The sequence below is a fragment of the Lynx rufus genome, unplaced genomic scaffold, assembly GCF_022079265.1.
Source record: "Lynx rufus isolate CCGP_SWC_20201006 ecotype Redwood Valley unplaced genomic scaffold, mLynRuf1.p SCAF_19, whole genome shotgun sequence".
NCBI lineage: Eukaryota > Metazoa > Chordata > Mammalia > Carnivora > Felidae > Lynx > Lynx rufus.
In genome coordinates, this window is record NW_025814833.1 from 12,943,262 (window position 1) to 12,962,598 (window position 19,337).

Sequence of the window (19,337 nt, forward strand, 5' to 3'; positions counted from 1 at the left end):
AAGTTATCACGCAAAACTAACATAAAAACGCTTTGTGAGTTATTTGCCGAGTCACATTTTATTGTACCACTGCTCCTTCTCACCCACACAAACAATTAAGAAGGGGATAGACCAGAGTTGTATCGGAAGCTGATTTTTCTTTCTAAAAGCTCAAGCCTAAGTAGTGTTTTGGTTACGTGAAGTATAATCCCACCACATCATTAAAAGCATACACCTATTCGCTCAAAACCTTTGGTTTAAGCACGCAATTCTTAAAACACGAGACCATCCTATGTAAAAATGATCCATAAAAGTTAGCTTGTGGGAGAACTCAAAACAAATCTACCGTTGAAAAATACATTATCTAGAAACTTCCAAGGGCTACTCTTGCCTGATCCACTTGATTGCTGAGAGGGAAAGAGGAAATAAATGGAGTAAGGCTGAACATTTGACTAAGAAATGGAATGCATGAAAGAAGGGATAAGGGAAAAGTTGGATTTTAGATAATCCTTATGCCAATAATTGACCAACTGTTCTCAAAAACTATCATGGATTCTGAGAGGGAATTATTTCCACAGTAAAATCACACAGACATATCCTCAGCAAACAGGATGAAAGACAGGTAAATAGAACGGTGCTAAGAAAAGAGGTGTTTTTCCTCAGAGCTCAGAGAAACTTCGAAAACCGAGAGGAAGGAGTAAACTATACCACAGGTACGCTTTGTCAGACACAAGCCTGTTCTCCACTAGAAATGGGTTTTAGGAGGTCCGCAGAGGACACTAGGAATGAATATTACAATCTTTAAAGCAATATTAAGTCTTCATAAAAATGAAGAAATTTCCAAACAGGTAAAGCATGCAGTTACAATAAATGTTTCAAATAGGTTAAAGAACCAACCTCCTAATTACACAAAATGTGTCAATATTGCAAAATTACTGTGATGTCATCTTTAAATAAACTTGTTATAGAGTTTTCTAGAACACGATTGTTCTTCATACTGTTATTCTGACAACTGTATACTTTTACGACTTTTCATAAATTGTGCTTTATTCCATTTGGTCCTTTCCTTTCAGGTAAAGGAACAGATCGCCACCCGTATCTAAAGGTCTAAGTACTACAATTCGCTACGAGAGAAGAGGTTGACCATGAACGTCTATTATTAATGACCGGTTCCAAAGAAATCATAACACCGTATGTAGTTTGGCTCAGGATGACCACGTGTGCTGCTGAGATCAGTGTAACAGCAAATGTTGAGAGTATATAAACGTAAGCATTAAGTGTTATTACTAAAGTAATTATTGGACGTGATACACTTAAAAAATACATTCAGTTCATTTTTTTCCTGGGACGAAGGTGTTACATGATGTCAGGGGTACGAACCTAGAAGAAAGGTGCTTACAGGTCCTAAGGGGGAGGGCCTTGTGTGACTAAATTAAAACGAGAGTCAGTGCTCAGATTCAGTACTGACAAGCAGCATCTTGAGAAATACACTTCATGCGGGCTACTCACGTGATAGAGAATAAACAACACTGTGACCCCACGCTGCCTTTTGGCTGTTAGTTTAAAAGTTTATAAATACCGGTGAGACAGTAGTATGGATGCTTTAAAATGGAAACACACAAACAAGACACACTTTCCACAGTCCTGTTAAATTAGCTGTGGGCTGACTTTATAAGACAAGGAGTAGCTTATTAATAAAAGCGCTAAGGACACGTTCTCTTAAAACCTAGGGTTTGCAAACTGGGCTCCCAGTTTAGTCAATGCAACTTTTAGAATTGGTAGGAGTTTAAATCAAGGGTAGAAAAATGTATTATCTACTCATATAATAAATTAGAAAACAGATCAAAATTTACCGCTGCCATAATTCTCCAATTACAAAAGCAAGTTCCATAAACTCCAGAAATCTTCTGGGCAATATCTCCTTGCAACCAAAGCATTTCATTTCCCGGAAGTAGAATTTAAGAGTCTCAAATAGGGCAGTGCCTTCAGGAACCACGTGACCGCTAAGCAGTTCATGGGTAGCTGTGTCTTCTCCTATCTATTAATAAAGGCTAAAAACCATTTAGTGGGTGATGCGTTTCCATGCAATTAAGACTTATTTTCCTATATGTTGTCACATAAGTATTACTTCTTCTCAAGACCTGGCTCCCATATTTAAGGAAGAAAAAAAATTACTGAGCTTGGTTTAAAAGGCTTCTAGAAGCTCAGATTATGTTTCCATGGAATTCCATTTAAGAAGTCTGCCTGTATAAAAACATAGGAACATCAGGGAAGGGAAGCAAAAATAATATAAAAACAGGGAGAGGGGCAAGACATAAGAGACTCTTTTTTAAAAAAAGGGTTTTTTTCATGTTTATTTATTTTTGAGAGAGAGAGAGAGACAGAGTGAGCAGGGTAGGGGCAGAGAGAGAGGGAGACACAGAATCCGAAGCAGGCCCCAGGCTCCGAGCCATCAGCACAGAGCCTGACACGGGGCTCGAACTCGTCAACCGCGAGATAATGACCTGAGCCGAAGTCTGGACGCTCAACCGACTGAGCCACCCAGGTGCCCCAGGAGACTCTTGAATATAAAGAACAAACTGAGGGCACTGGAGGGGTTGTGGTGGGGGAATGGGCTATCAATGTAAATTAAAAAAATAATAATAATAATGGTAAAGATGGCAAATTTTATGGTGTATTTTACCAAAATAAAAAAAATCGGATAAAAAAAAAAACTTCTACAAAGTGGAAAAAAAAGAAAAAAAAAAAAAAGAAGCCTGCCTGTATAAAATCGTTAAGGTAAATAAAACCAGATTAAGATACATAACATCAACAAACAGTTTAAAATCTATATCGTTATGGGGTGCCCGGGTAGCTCAGTCGGTTCAGCGCCTGACTTCAGCCCGGGTCATGATCTCACAGTTCACAAGTTCGAGCCCCACATCGGGCTCTGTGCTGACAGCTCAGAGCCTAGGCCCTGCTTCGGATTCTGTGTCTCCCTCTCCCTCTGCCCCTCCCCGGCTCACATTCTGTGTCTCTCTCTCTCTCTCAAAAATAAATAGCATTTTTTAAAAATTAAAAAATAAAATCTTTATCGTTACGAAGCGCTATCCCTGTCTGATGTCATGCGATTACACCACAGATTTCTATTACGTAATTCTGTTTGTAAAAACGCACTGGTACTGTTTTCCTCTCAACTTGCTTCCAGAGCACGCACTACCTGACGCGCGTCTTGAACGGCCAACGTTTCAGATGCCCACGCGACGAACTTCATCCGTCTCCAAACAGGCGACGTCAGGGTGTCCTGCAGGAAAAGCCTTGAAGCTGTGAGAATGCCTTACCCCAGATATGAGAAACACTTTGCAGAAGTCCAAAACCGGCAGAATCTGTAGAAAACTGGCAGCTTCTAGTGTATCTTGAAGGTTGTCCATGTTAAGGGAAAGCTTTGCAGTGTAAATGAAATCAATAATTTTCCTTAAACCGACTTTGCTCACACCATGAAGCTTAATGCACATTAAATCTTGTTCTTTCATTCCACCTTAAATAAAAAGACAGTCAATTAAACAAGGGTGGATAATTTAATTAAGGTCAAACTCGCTTCTGCCGCTAATTAGATGCGGTGAAATCAAGGAAAAGTTTTATTCTACGCAAGCATTCATGTCAGAGTCAGACTTCTGTATATTTTATAGTTAAAAGAGAGTACTTGAAGAGGAATATCTCTATCCTAATGGAAGTTGTATATAATGCAAGAGCTTCCAGAATGTTCCCCTGTCACTTTGTATCTTTTGACAGATTAAAGATTGTATTAGTGGGACCCAGAGTCTCTGGCAGAGAGAAAAAGAAAAGCTGTGAAATTAAAGTGGACACAGGTATGAAAAAGGTACATCCATTTCCCAAGTTTTAAAAAATGCCACCTACAACCACACGTACTGGATGTATATTCCTTTTTTTTTTTAAGTTTATTTTGAGAGAGAGAGAGAGAGAGAGAGAGAGAGAATGAGCGGGAGAGGGAAAGAGACACAGGGGGACAGAGGATCCAAAGCAGGCTCTGTGCTCACAGCAGAGAGCCCGATGTGGGGCTTGAACTCATGAACCCTGAGATCATGACCTAAGTCAAAGTCAGATGCTCAACCGACTAGGCCACCCAGGCGCCCCTGTATATTGCTTTTGAAACTATTTCTTCTGGGAAAGATACAGATCAAAAGAACTGAATTTCACTTTAGAAATAAAAACATTTAAACACGTATTTTCCATATTGTTTTAATGTGGGTGCAGAATGTGACAAGCCAACCTACCTGTGAACATGGCCTTGAAGTAATCACTAGCAGAGGCCATCATGACTCTATGCACAGGAAAGGCGTCATCCGTGTCACCTGGCATCAGGGTCACATCACAAAGCAATCCTTCAAGTCGAAGCTGGTCAAAGCCCTACAACAAGAATGTGAGTTGAGCCACTAATCAAGGTTAAACGGATATACACATTTCTGCACGCTCAAATTCTGTTTATATATTAATTTGCGTGCAACATATTTAGAACATAAAGCCAACAGAATAACTCCTCAGAAGACAACAACCTATTTGATATATGACAATGTATATTTAATTCACAGTAGGAAAAAGATAAAATTATGACTGATTTAGATTAAGAACAAATATGGAAAGAGTATATACATTCACTTATTCACGCGACGACTGGTTTTAGCTTATTTTGATGTTTGTTTATTTTTGAGAGATAGAGCATGGTCAGGGGAGGAGCAGAGAGAGGGAGACACAGAATCCGAAGCAGGCTCCAGGCTCTGAGCTGTCAGCACAGAGCCCGATGCGGGGCTTGGACCACGAAATGTAAGATCGTGACCTGAGCAGCAGTCGGATGCTTAACTGACTGAGCCACCCAGGCGCCCCGTTTTATCTTATGTTGAAAAGAAATTGCCAAGTACACTTTCATTTTCCCATGGGCATGGTTAGGGCGATATATAGCACTGCTCTCCATAATAATAGATGAATGGTTCTTTTTTAGTGTATTCCTGAGACACCTTGTTTTTGTTTTAGTTTTTATTTTTTGAGAAAGAAAGGCATAGATAATCTGTGTTAACTGCAAGACAGGAGTTCATTTCTAGTAACTAGATTGTTCCGTGTCTTTGAGAATTAGAGATTGTCTTAGATATCCTTACACTCCGTACGTTGCTGTGGCCTGGCCAATTATCTTTCAGGTTTCAAGTTTGGAATGTAATTATCTTTGGAAGAAAGAGCCCGGGTAGCTCCAACGTGAGACATCATTGTCCCCAAATGCCTAAAGTTTAGTGAAGAATTAATAAGCTACCACCCACGATTCAGAGGATGAAGAGGGCTCTGGCAAGAAGAGGGTTGTCAGTTAGCCCTTCCGCCCACTCCCATGATAGTCCCAACCGATGACAATAGGCAGCTGTTCCTTTGATCCATTCCTTTTTTTAATGTTTATTTTATTTTTGAGAGAGAGAGAGAGAATGTGAGCAGGGGAAGGGGAAGAGAAAGAGGGAGACACAGATTCCGAAGCAGGCTCCAGGCTCTGAGCTGTCAGCACAGAGCCCGACGCGGGGCTTGAACCCATGAACCAGGAGATCATGGCCTGAGCCAAAGTTGGACACTTAACCGACTGAGCCACCCAGGTGCCCCCCCTCCTTTTTAATATTTATTTATTTTGAGAGAGAGAGAGAGAAAGAGAGAGGGACACCATGAATGGGGGAAGGGCAGTGAGAGAGAGGGAGAGAGAGAGAGAATCCCAAGCGGGCTCCACTTTCTGCACAGAGCCTGATGTGGGCCTTGATCTCATGACTGTGAGATCAGACTTGAGTCAAAATCAAGAGTCGGATGCTCAACCGACTGAGCCACCCAGGAGCCCCTCGCCGCCCTCCCACTTTGATCTGTTCTTGGGAGAATAAAACATTTTGTGATTATAACAGGCTGATCAAATGCACAAAAAGGAGAGAATATGTAATTTAATAATAAGGCTCAGAAATGGAGATTTTCACAAGATTGACTCTACAGTTTCAAAACGGTGATGTGTGATTATAAAAAATCATGAAGAAACTCATACAAATTACCTTCCAATATACAACGTAATGCAATAATGTGACACAACAAGAACTAATAGCAAGGAGTGTTCCATCCCCTTCGTATTTTCATGACCCCAAATAAAACTTCTCTTTACGGTTGTGCTTCACGAATTTAAGAAGCAAAAGGCATGACATACTGACAAATGCAGTTTTAGAAATACTGATGCTACACATATGTATAATATAAATCTCAGTCTAAACATCTCATCATAATCTTTAAATTGCTTTTTAAAGCAAATGCTTGCATCCACAGAACTAGAACTTCAAAGAGATAATGTGATCCAGCCACTTTCTCTCTGGAGAGAGATAGTAATGTTTTTATTCCAAAAATATTTATACATTATACATATACTTTAGAACAGGATTATGTATCATATTTTTCTTTCTCCAACAGTGACTGACATATGTTTCTGTTCACAAATATCGACTCGTTCACAAATGCCTCTTTTCTTCTATAAACACAAACGTTATATACCCCACCCTCGGTATTTTCCATTTCCCATCGCTAAATGATCCACAAGGGCTTGGCTTTTTTCTCTTTCAGATAAATTGCAAGTTAAAAAAAAAATGAAATATCTGCTTGTTATAAAAGTACAGGATATAAATGGAAAACCAAAAGTCTACTACTGTTACTTACTTACAGGAAGTAACTACCAGTAACAGCTTGGGATATATACGTCCAGGCCTCTTTTTTCTTTCTTTATTATTTTTTTTAAATTTTAGAGTGGAGGGGCGCCTGGGTGGCGCAGTCGGTTAAGCGTCCGACTTCAGCCAGGTCACGATCTCGCGGTCCGTGAGTTCGAGCCCCGCGTCAGGCTCTGGCCTGATGGCTCGGAGCCTGGAGCCTGTTTCCAATTCTGCGTCTCCCTCTCTCTCTGCCCCTCCCCCGTTCATGCTCTGTCTCTCTCTGTCCCAAAAATAAATAAACGTTGAAAAAAAAAAATTTAAATTTTAGAGTGGAGGCGGGGCAGAGGGAGAGAGACTCTCAAGCAGGCTCCACGCTCAGCACCGAGCCTGACATGGGGCTCGATCCCACAGCACTGACATCATGACCTGTGTCGAAATCAAGAGTTGGATGCTCAACCAACGGAGCCACCCAGGTGCCCCAGGCCTCTTTCTATACATATGCATAATCTATCGTTTGCTTGTGTGTGTGGGTGGGGAGGAGGGGTGTGAGTGTGTGTGTGTGTGTGTGTGTGTGTGTGTGTGTGTGTATATGACATATGTATATGTATATATGTGTATGTGTATATATGTGTGTATATATATATATATATATATATATATATATATATGACAACTTTTGCCATTACGAGCAATGCTGCAAGAAAGCTCCTCGTACATACCCTCACTCGTGTAAGTAGATCTTGTGGGCATCACTTGTAAAAGTGGAACTGTTGGTTTGGAGAAGATGTACCGTGAAAGTTTTAGAAGCTTCTGGCAAGTTGAAGCATACGGTTTATCTTGGGAAACTGATTATGCCCTGGGCACTGGCAAAAAAAAGACGCCAAAATACCAATGAAGTGAGACTGGGCACTCTATGCCACCTTGCTTTATTTTTATTCATGAAAAAATTTCTGAATCTTCTCGAAGGTGTACATACGGAGATAATGCCTGTGAAAGGCAATCATGGCTTATTCTGTCAAAAGCAGTGATTGCATCCAATCCGTTATCTTCTTCTACTAAAACAACAATAAAAAAAAAAACCCAAACAAAAACCTCGGTTCATTTGCTGGCCCTTCTGTCTTTAAAATATTCCTACAGATATTTCATACTGGGAACTGCGTGATGTCAATACGCTTCACGCCTACTATTTATTATTCCTTCTTGTTCCTTTTGAAAAAAGGAAGAGCGAATGCTTCCCGTATCATTATCTGTGTCATTTCTCATTTTGTCCATATTCTATTAAAACTGCCTGTTGAGGTACAGACTCAATCCTCACGATTTGGACAGCCCGGCCAAGTCACCAGGAGCTCTCACCCTCTTCACAAACCTGATCGTTTTGTTTCCCTTTGCACTGTCTTAAAAAAAAAAAAAGGAAAGAAAAAAATCCTCTACCCTTCCTCAGTATAATCTGGCGGCCCCCAAGAAAGGAAGCTGAAGCTCGTGGGCCACTTTTATCGCACTCTGAATATCTTCTATTCTAAGCTTAATTTACCTACCTTTGGCAAAGTGTCTGGTTTGTGAGGTTTTGCCTTTATTTTTACTGCCTATAAAGTAGTTTCCCTTTCTGTATATTTCACAGCCTTTACTTTCAAATGTATAAATGAACAATCCTGCCATCCCATTCCGTATTTGCCAATTTTATTCCTGACTATTGCTATCTGTATCCAAATAAGAATCTGTCGATTCAGATTATATTCATACAGATTCTAAATATCTTCTTGGCGTGCTGTTATCTGTATATCCCAGCTTTGTCTAAAGAGACTACAGTTCTCTACAGATAACAGCACGCTAACAAGATATTTAGAATCTGTATGTTGTTAGTTTCTCTAAACAACTTTTATACTCTAACCTTGTGAAGGGTGCACACATTCAAAGAGAGGGGGAGGTCATTCTCCACAGGTCTTACCTGCCTTCTATAGATTTATCTTTCACTTTTACTCTTATACATTTCCTCCCCCATTCAACTCAAGGAAGACTCTCAAAGACACCCTGATGGGGCGCCTGACTGGTTCAGTCGAAAGAGCATGCAACTCTTGACCTCGGGGTCGTGAGTGTGAGCCCCATGTGGGATGTACGGATTACTTGAACAAATAAAACAAAACTTAAAAAAAAAAAAAAAAGATCCCCTGCACACTTAAAATGTGTCCTTTTAATATAAAATCATTTTCTTCCACCACATTTGTACTCATTCCTCTTGTCAAAATGCTATAAGGCGTGTTGTCTGTTTCATTATGCTAGTTCACTCTCTATCGATACAGCTCTGGTTTACGCAAAACTGCACAAAGTTTCCAGTTTTTTAGAGTATCTGTAAAATGGTTCCTATTGCTTTAAACTAAACTTCTTTCTGCCCCAATCCATATCTTAGTTCTCGATTTTTCTATTTCTTCTGGGCCTTGGGTTCCATTGATGGGGAGATTATTATCTGTTCTTGGCTTCTTTACTCTAATGTTTCCCTTTCCCCCTCCTATAACTCTTCCCATATCTATTTTTTTCTTCTTCTTCACATCCTTTGGGGGAAAAAAACCAGAGCATTCAAAAAAAAAAAAAAAAAACAACCCTTTTTCTATCCCCTGTATTAAACTAACCCAATGTATCAAAACTTCAATTCCTATTAAATAGGGGCGCCTAACTGGCTCAGCTGGTTAAGCGTCCAACTCTTGACCTCAGCTCAGGTCATGATCTCATGGTTCGTGAGTTTGAGCCCCGCATCGGGCTCTGTGCGGACAGTGCAGATCCTGCTTGGGATTCTCTCTCTCCCCCTGCTGTGCGCGTGCTCTCTCACTCTCTCTCTCAAAATAAATGAAATGAACTTAAAAAACTATTTTTTGTTAAGAAAATTGTTTTAAATAGAGGGAGGTACCTATGTAATACCCTGAAGGACTGAGACATCTTAAATGAATGTGATAAATTTTTAAATGATCATATTAAAATACAAGGGGATATGCGTTGACGTTACACAACTATAATATAGAAACCATATGAGCTACAAGTAATTACTACCAAAAGTTGGTTGAATGTCGATAGCTTTCATTTTTCTTTCTTAAAAATTTTTAATGTTTATTTATTTTTGAGCGAGAGAGAGATGGAGAGACAGAGCATGAGTGGAAGAGGGGCAGAGAGAGAGAGAGAGGGAGATACAGAATCCAAAGGAGGCTCCGGGCTCTGAGCTGTCAGCATAGAGCCCGACACAGGACTCGACCCCATGAGCAGTGAGATCATGACGTGAGCCGAAGTTGGACGCTTAACCGACTGAGCCACCCAGGCGCCCTGAATGTCAATAGCTTTCAAATTAAATATAATGTCATTGTGAAAAAGGCTAGAATGATAATTTCAGGTATTAAAAAGCAATCTGGGAAGCAAATCTTTCCATTAAATTCTTCACTGGAAGTAACTCACTAGCATATTGTATCTAGTTTTGATCAGTATAATTTTGAAAAGGAAGTGGGAGAAGAAGGAAACACATTCTGAGAAGAGCAATAAAGAGTATTAGTGGAAAATAGGTTTTACAAACAAAGATAAAGGAACTAAAGAAAAGAAGGTTGGGGTGCCTGGGTGGCTCAGTCAGTTGAGCGACTGACTTCAGCTCAGGTCATGATCTCACGGTTTGTGAGTTCGAGCCCCATGTCGGGCTCTGTGCTGACAGCTCAGAGCCTGGAGCCTGCTTTGGATTCTGTGTCTCCCTCTCTCTCTGCCCTCCCCTGCTCATGCTCTATCTCTCTCTGTCTCAGAAATAAACATTAAAAAAAAAAAAAAAAAGAAAAGAAGGTTAAAGAATGGGTTTTTTCCCAGTCTCTAAGTAAATATAATGCATTTGATGAAAACAATGCCATATCCATGTTTAATTCAGAGGACACAAAAGGAACAGATGCATGTTTAAAGTAAAAGAGATCTATAGAATGGATATAAAAGTTTATATTAATATTAATTAAACTGCTCTTATTATACAACACTGCCTAGAGCCTAAATACTTCTAAGGGCTTTCTATCAGCACTATATCACAATATAGGAATTTACAGATTTGTTTTGTTTTGTTTCTTTAAAAAAAATTTTTTTAAATTAGTTTTCTTTATTTTTGAGAGGCAGAGAGAGACAGAGCACGTGGGGAGGAGGGGCAGAGAAAGAGGGAGACACAGACTCGGAAGCAGGCTCCGGGCTCCGAGCTGTCAGCACAGAGCCCGACGCGGGGTCTGAACTCACGAACTGTGAGATCATGACCTGAGCCGAAGTCGGACACTCAACCGACTGAGCCACGCAGGCGCCCCTGTTTTGTTTTGTTTCTTAAGATTTTATTTTTAAGTAATCTCTATACCTAACGTGGGGCTCGAACACACAACCCCGAGATCAAGAGTCGCAGGCACTACTGACTGAGGCAGCCAGGTGCCTCTGGAATTTAAAGATTTATTTTTTTCTAACGGCCCAGCTCAACGGTTCAACCTTATTGTTCATTATTTCAGGTTGTTGTCTAGACTGGCTCATCGGTAAAAACCAGGCTTACCTTTTTTCTAGTCCCTTTATTTATGCCATTATTTTTCACATACGATAGCTTCCCTCCTTCAAAGCCCAGTTCAAATTTGACCTCCTTTGTAAAGCTATCTCTAACCAAATCTCCAAAATAATCAGGCACCGTTAGCCTGAGTCTCACGATTTGGCATTTAATTATAGCCTCTAGATTTTTTGTTTCCAGCAAAGATAAAAGAACAGGGACTGGATTTACCTTACCTCTTGAAACAACTTAAAACCAGACAAAATATATGAAAAAACAAAACAAAACAAAAAAACAGTAAAAGACTGGATGAAGGAGAGGGATCTGCGAAAGATGAGAAGCAAGTTAGATGAGCCCCATGATTGTTCTGGACTTTCCAAGACAGAGGTACAGGGAGGAGGGACCCACATGAGGCATGGCATTCTCCCTGCGAATGTCGAGGGAGTTAAGGCAGCTAGGTTTGTAGGGCAGAACACAGGAGAAGAGATCTGCAGACACAGAGGGCTACGGAGATCAAAAAACAGTCTCCCTCAAAAATAAATAAAATGGGGGCGTCTGGGTGACTCAGTCGGTGGAGCATCCGACTTCAGCTCAGGTCATGATCTCATGGTTCGTGAGTTCGAGCCCCGTGTCGGGCTCTGTGCTGACAGCTCAGAGCCTGGAGCCTGCGTCTAATTCTGTGTCTCCCTCTCTCTCTGCCCCTCTCCTGCTCACACTTTGTCTCTCTCTCTCAAAAATAAATAAACATTAAAAAAATTTTAACAAAAAAAAAAAAGAAAGAAAGAAAGTAAGTAAGTAAAGCTGGCATGAGGTGCCCAGCTGGCTCAGTTAGTAGAACATGTGACTCTTAATCTCAGGGTCATGAGTCCAAGGCCAATGTTGGGCACAAAGCTTAGTGGAAAAACAAAAAACAAAAAAACCTGGCATGACCATAAAATAAGGCAAAATAGATTTCTGAGGAAAGAATATTTATTATCAGTCTGATGAAAGACTTCAGCTTCCTCCTTAAGAAACTAGAAATTGAGGTGCCTGGGTGGCTCAGTCGGTTAAGCAGCCAACTCTTGATTTTGGCTCAGGTCATGATCTCACAGTTTGTGAGTTCAAGCCCCACCCCGGACTCAACACAGATAGTGCAGAGCCTGCTTGGGATTCTCTCTCTCTCTCTCTCTCTCTCTGTCTCTTGTGTGCGTGCTTGCTCACTCTGCCCCTCCCCCTGCTGGCTTGCTCTCTCTCAAAATAAATAAACATTGAAAACTAAAAGAAACTAGCAGTTAAATAGCAGCTTAATCACAAAAAGCAGGAAAATGGAAATAATAAAGATCAGAGAGGAAACTGATGAAATGTAATACAGAAAGAGAAAAACAACAACAATAAAACCCAAAAAGGTTTGGTTCTTTGGAAAGATCCATACGTTTGATAAAACTCTAGTTAGATTAGGGAAATAAAGAGAAAAAAACACAAATTACCAATACCAGGATTGAGAGAGGTGAGATTACTAGACATTGTATAGCTTTTAAAAGAATAGTGAGTAAATATGAACAATTGTATGCCAATACACTTGACAACTCAGTTGAAATGGATAAATTCCTTGAAAGACACGGGCTGCTAAAATAACTCCACAAGAAATAAATAACCCGAATAGCTATATGTCTACTATAAAACTGAATTTTCTCTGGTGAATTCCACGAAACATTTAAGGAAGAAATATCACCAGTTCTACAGAAACATATCCAGAAAATTAAGAGGTGGGAACATGTGTCAATTCATTCGACAAAGCCAGCATTATCCTAATATCAACAAAGCCAGCATTATCTTTTTTTTTTAAATTTTTTTTTAACGTTTATTTATTTTTGAGACAGAGAGAGACAGAGCATGAACGGGGGAGGGTCAGAGAGAGGGAGACACAGAATCCAAAACAGGCTCCAGGCTCCGAGCTGTCAGCACAGAGCCTGACGCGGGGCTCAAACTCATGGACTGTGAGATCATGACCTGAGCCGAAGTCGGCCGCTCAACCGACTGAGCCACCCAGGCGCCCCGCCAGCATTATCTTAATACCAAAACCAGACAGAGATAAGAAAACTAAGAAGACTAAAACCAAAATTCCTCATGAGTACAGATGGAAAAATTCCTACAATTTTAGCAAATCAAATGTAATAATATAGAGAAAGAAGATAATACATCATGGGGTTTGTTCCTTCAGTGTATGGTTGCTTTAGCGTTCAAAAATCAATCAACATAATTCACAGTATTAGCAGACGAACCAAGAAAAATGATGAGATCATCTCGATAGGTGCAAAAAAGCATTTGACAAAATGCCACATCCATTTCCGATGAAAAACACCGAACAGGACTCTCAGCCAATTATGAACAGAAAGGAACTTCCTCAAGCCTATAGCTAGCATCATAATTAATGGTCAAAGAATGAATGCTCCCCACCCCCACAAATATCAGCAAAAAAGCAAGAATGTATACGCAACCGCTGCTAATGGACATTTTTCTGGAGTTCCTGTGTAGTGCAATAAGGCAAGAAAATGGAATAAACAGCATCAGACTGGGAAAAAAAGAAACAAACGTATCTTTATTTATAGGGAAAATGACTGTCTACGTGGAAAACCCCACAGAATCTACCAACAGCCTCCCAGAGTAAGTCAGTTTGTCAAGATTGCAAGACACAAGGTCAATAATCATCAACAAATTGTATTATTCTATACTGGCAACAAACAATCAGAAATGGAAATCATGTATTAGGGCATCTTTATCGGTTGGTACGTGCTGTTACTTCAATATACGCTAAATAATAACAACAATGACAACATCTCATTTGAGAGCGTAGGATAAGAAGATACTAACGTAGACTGAAAGCCGTAAAGATACACAGTCAACTGTGAAAGGATTAGAATACCTTACTGTATCCTACCAGTCCCGAGTACCGAAAAAGCTATTCCCAAGAAAAATCACACACTCATTTCTCTATTTTGGCGGCCATTTAGGAAACTGAAGTAAAGAAATTACAAGTTTCATTTTGATAAAAACTTCAACCATCTAGATTATGGGAGCTCTTCTTTTATCAAATAGATTATTTCACTTAGCATAAAACCCTCTAGGTCCATCCATGTTGTCACAAATGGCAAGACCTTGGCCTTTCTTATGGCTGAGTCATATTTCATTATATATATGTGTGTATGTATGTATATAGCCCACATCTTCTTTGTCCATTTATCTATTATGCTTCACTTGCTTATGTTAACAGCACATTTTTATTTTTAAATTTTTTTAAGTAAACTCTACCCCCAACAGGGGGCTTGAACTCACGACCCCAAGATCAAGAGTCCCATGCTCTACTCACTGAGCCAGTCAAGTGCCCTAGCAATACATTTTTAAGTTGTTTATTTTATGATCATAAAAGTTTAAAATAGGGTAGAGGTCATCAACACGACATGATCAGCAACCCAAACATCTACCTTAGGATAAGCATTTCGGAAAGTGAGTCCACTGGAAGGCCACACCAGCTAATTTGTATAGGCTCTTGGGATAATTCATTTCTTTAACGTTGCACTATACAGATAATAGTCTGAGACTATAAAATGATCTTTCATTGGTTTCGCAACTAAAACTGGGTAGAAAAAATAATAAATAGATAAAAACGGAGAAAAATATAGAAAGAACAGTCTGGTAGGTATCAATCTTAACCTGAGAAAACGCCAATTAGGAACCTAGACACCCAGAGCCGGGAGGCAGTTTGAAACTCTGTAGGTCTGAGTAAGCACAGCCAACAGTCAAGAAATAATTTGTTGTGGGGCGCCTGGGTGGCTCAGTCGGTTGACTTCGGCTCGGGTCATGATCTCGCGGTTCGTGGGTTTGAGCACCACATCTGTCTCTCTGGTGTGAGCGCAGGACCTGCTTTGCATCCTCTGTCTCTCTCTCTCTCTCTCTCTCTCAAAAATAAATAAACATTTTTTTAAAGAAAGAAGTAAGTTGTTTCTACCTAGGTAAATATTCTACAATTAATATACACGGCCACTAGCTGAAACGTGGTACTACAGTTATGGCCTCCCTTGTCCTAACAAGGATGTGTCCAACCGGCAGTTGACAATTTTTTTTCTCTGTTTCGTTTGTTTGCTTTGTTTTTTTTCCTAATTTTTCTAATTATGCCAGAAGACGTTCTGCATAATTTTACTATTTCTATTAAGAATTAAACCTTTATGGGGCGCCTGGGTGGCTCAGTCGGTTGAATGTCCAACTCTTGATTTTGGATCAGGTCATGATCTCACGGTCCCTGAGTTCGAGCCCCGCATCAGGCTCCACACTGACAGCGCGGAGCCTGCTTGGGATTCTCTCTCCCCGACCCTCCCCTGCTCACACTCTCTCTCTCTCTCTCTCTCTCTCTCTCTCTCTCGCTCTCTCAAAATATCCAAATAAACATAAAAAAAGAAAGAATAAAATCTTTATGGGGCACCTGGCTAGCTCAATCTGAAGACGATGGGACTTTTTCTTTTCACTTTAGTGGACTTTTTATTACAAAGCTGTTAAGCATAAAGTGATATATCTTTTCTCTCTCTTTAGTTAACACGGGCAAATGTTCATTTAGTAATGTCACCTCAACCAGTTTATTGCTGACATTTATTAGCAAGTCAGGAGCTAATACTCTGAGGATACCTCACCCATGTTTGACTTCTAGATCACTGTTTATCTCGGGGTTGTGAGTTCAAGCCTCACGTTGGGTGCAGAGATTACTTTAAAGAAAATCTTAAAAAAAAAAAAAAAGAATAGAATCTTTCCTCTATCATTCACAACAAATTATCTGTCAGCCTTAGTTAATAAATGTTCTTACACTTAACCGCCAATGAAAACTTAGTATTGACAGACATTATGTTTAAAAAGATGATAGAGTTTAGAGCAAGATCAGAAGAAACTAATCGTAAAAACAGATTATACAAACAAATTTACAGTCAGAAAACCTATGTTCAAGCTCCCTGAGCTTCAGTTTCCCGATCTATAAAATGGAGACAATTCTTGGGTTTTCTGCCTCCCAATGTTGTTTAAAGCATCAATGAAGCAAGAATACACGAAAGTTATTATAACTGCCACTCAAATTCATTTATTCCACAAACAATACCAATAGTAGCAACGAAAAGCATGGAGTACTTTCTCTGTGCCAGCTAATGGGCTAGGCTCTTTGTATATATTATCTCTTTTAATGACAATAATAAATATAACAATAATAACGATGATGATGACGACGACGGGCCCTTGTTAAGCATTCACCAAGTACCCCAGCACTAGATCGTAGGCATACAGAAACAAGAAATTGGACCCTGGGAGTTGTGGATCGCACTGATAGGTCATATTAACGAGGACGCAGAGGAAGGAAGAGAAGCCACTAACTCTGCCTGGCTCACACGAACTCTAGCTTCAAAAGGCATTTAAAGTAGCTGTCAGGGCAACAGGCCAATGGGAGGGACCGTTTTAAGAAGTCCCGCGCTGCAGGATTACCCAAGGCATAACTGTAGTGGGAAGGACATGAGTTGAGGGCAAAACCAGAATTCCAGTTTTATTATGTACAATTTAAGATGGGGATCATTATGGGGTACCTGGGTGACTCAATCAGTTAAGCGTCCGACTTCAGCTCAGGTCATGATCTTGCAGTTCGTGGGTTCGAGCCCCGCACCGGGCTCTGCGCTGACAGCTCGGAGCCCGGAGCCTGCTTCAGATTCTGTGTCTCCCTCTCTCTCTGCCCCTCCCCTGCTCACGTACTCTCTCAAAAATAATAAAATAAACATTAAAAAAAAAAAGATGGGGATCATTATGTGTAAGTAGGGGTTAACTAGAAACAAAAAGGAAAATAAAGGCATTTCAGGAAGAGGAAATGGGTGCAAAGATCGAAGTGCGGAAAAATATATATGTTAAGAGAACAGTGACAAGTCCCAAGTCTCCCAGCGTTTGCCTTGACTATCTGTCCTGTGAACTCTACTAAGGTAAAGCAGAAACAAAGATCAGATGATTGAATGCATAAAGCATAGGGGATTGGCAAGGCAACTATGACAGAACAGAGGACTACAAAACCAAAGGGGTCCCTGGGTGGCTCGGTCGGTTGAGTATCTGACTCCTGATTTTGGCTCAGGTCATGATTTCACGGGTTGTGAGTTTGAGCCCTGCGTCGGGCTCTTCGCTGACAGTGTGGAGCCTGCTTGGGATTTCTCTCTGCCCCTTCCTGACTTGCTCTCTCTCTCTCTCTCTCTGTGCCCCACACCTCTCTGTCTCTCAAAAAATAAACTTAAAAAAAAAAAAAAGAAAGTTGCTGGGAGAAAATACTTGCAAATCATGTTCCCATAAGGGATTTGTATCTAGAATACATAAAGAACTCTCACGACTGAATAATAAGAAGATAAATAACCCAACTAAAAATGGGGCAAAGGATCTGAACGGGGTGGTTCTTCAAAGATGATACAGACACAAATGGCCACGAGCACAAATGAAAAGACGCTCAACATCACTGGCAATCAGGGAAGGACAAATCAAGACCCTGAGATTCCGCTTCACACCTACCAGCACGGCTAGAATCAAAAAGGCAGAAAATTAGTGTTGCCAAGAATATGGAAAAATCGTAATCCTCATGCATTGTGGGTGGGAATGTAAAACGGAGTCTCCTGGGATTTGTTCAAGGGTCTAGGAATCCAAGCCTATTAGGTATGAAAATTCTTTAGGCACTTTCTTGGACAGCCTAGTTTGCTAGATAAAGCCTGTTTATTTTTTTTTTTTTTATTTTTTTTAATTTTTTTTTCAACATTTATTTATTTTTGGGACAGAGAGAGACAGAGCATGAACGGGGGAGGGGCAGAGAGAGAGGGAGACACAGAATCGGAAACAGGCTCCAGGCTCTGAGCCATCAGCCCAGAGCCCGACGCGGGGCTCGAACTCACGGACCGCGAGATCGTGACCTGGCTGAAGTCGGACGCTTAACCGACTGCGCCACCCAGGCGCCCCAATAAAGCCTGTTTAATGGAGATGAGGAATCTGCAAGAGCTGATCCGGTCAACCACACGGATGCCTTATTTGGCACACCCATCACTTGAGGTCAGCTACCTTTCCTCCAACACGTTCCGTTTGGCTCAAATGAGAGGGATATTTGTTTTTAATTTGTTAATGTTTATTTTTGAGAGAGAAAGAGCGCACGCACACACCAGAGGTTGGAGAGGCAGGGGGGGGGGGACGGAGGATCCAAAGCAAGCTCTGTGCTGATAGCAGGGAGCCCAATGCGGGGCTTGAACTCAAGAACCGTGAGATCACGACCTGAGCCGAAGTCGGATACTCAACGGGCAAAGCCACCCAGGTGCCCCCAAATGAGTATTTATTATGTATCTTACTTTAATTGTCGCATTTAATCCTCACATCCCCTACCCACATCACAGATAAGGAAACTGGCCCAGAGAGGAGAGAAGATTCCCGAAGTCACATAAATCAGCTGGTGGTACAATTAGGATTCCGGTTGGGGCCAAAACTCACACCTTTCCCACTAGAGTCTTCCAGGGGGTAAATCCTGCTGAGTGAGACTTCATGAACTGGCTTCTCCCCAGGGATCCCTTCCCCTGACAGCTACTTTGAAGGCCTTTTGGAGCTGAAGTTTGTAGGACTGCTAATTTTAAAACAATGATAACATTTACACATGAAACACTTCTCTCACTTGTTCCCTTGACAACCACACACCTAAGATCAGATATGGAAAAAAGTTCTCTGTCAGTGCTTGTAGGGAAAAAAATCTCCGATTGTGAGAACATCATTTTTAATTGACTTTGAAAGACAGCAAGGGTCCGCCAACAGCAAGGGTCCGCCAACAGCAGTAGAGGCCGGTAGTTCTCAGCCACCATGGAAAGTAGCATCATCACCACAAAAAAAGGCCAGTCGATGAAAGGTCACCTTTGCTCAATACAAAGTTTCTAGTTCCTTTCACATCACTGTCCCTCCTGAACTAAAACACCATATAGCTAAGTGTCTAAGACTCAGCTATACGTGTTTCGCCAACAACTTAACATATATTAATAAATATTAATTATATTGATTCATAAATATAATAATAAATTATATATATATATATATTAGGCAGGAACAAAGGAGAGACTGTCTGCCAGCAATGGTATTTT

General features: G+C 40.6%; 1 protein-coding gene across 5 annotated transcripts in view; it reads right to left on the minus strand.

Annotated features, from left to right (window-relative positions):
* KLHL13 (kelch like family member 13) overlaps positions 1-19,337 on the minus strand; it is a 202,892-nt gene that overhangs the window by 20,403 nt on the left and 163,152 nt on the right. For all 5 annotated transcript variants that reach the window (XM_047081853.1, XM_047081852.1, XM_047081854.1 and 2 more), the window contains 2 exons: positions 4,254-4,386; positions 3,300-3,496 (listed from right to left, as the gene is read on the minus strand). In XM_047081853.1, the coding sequence (XP_046937809.1) occupies positions 3,300-3,496; positions 4,254-4,386 (330 nt within the window). The remainder of the gene's footprint in view (positions 1-3,299; positions 3,497-4,253; positions 4,387-19,337) is intronic.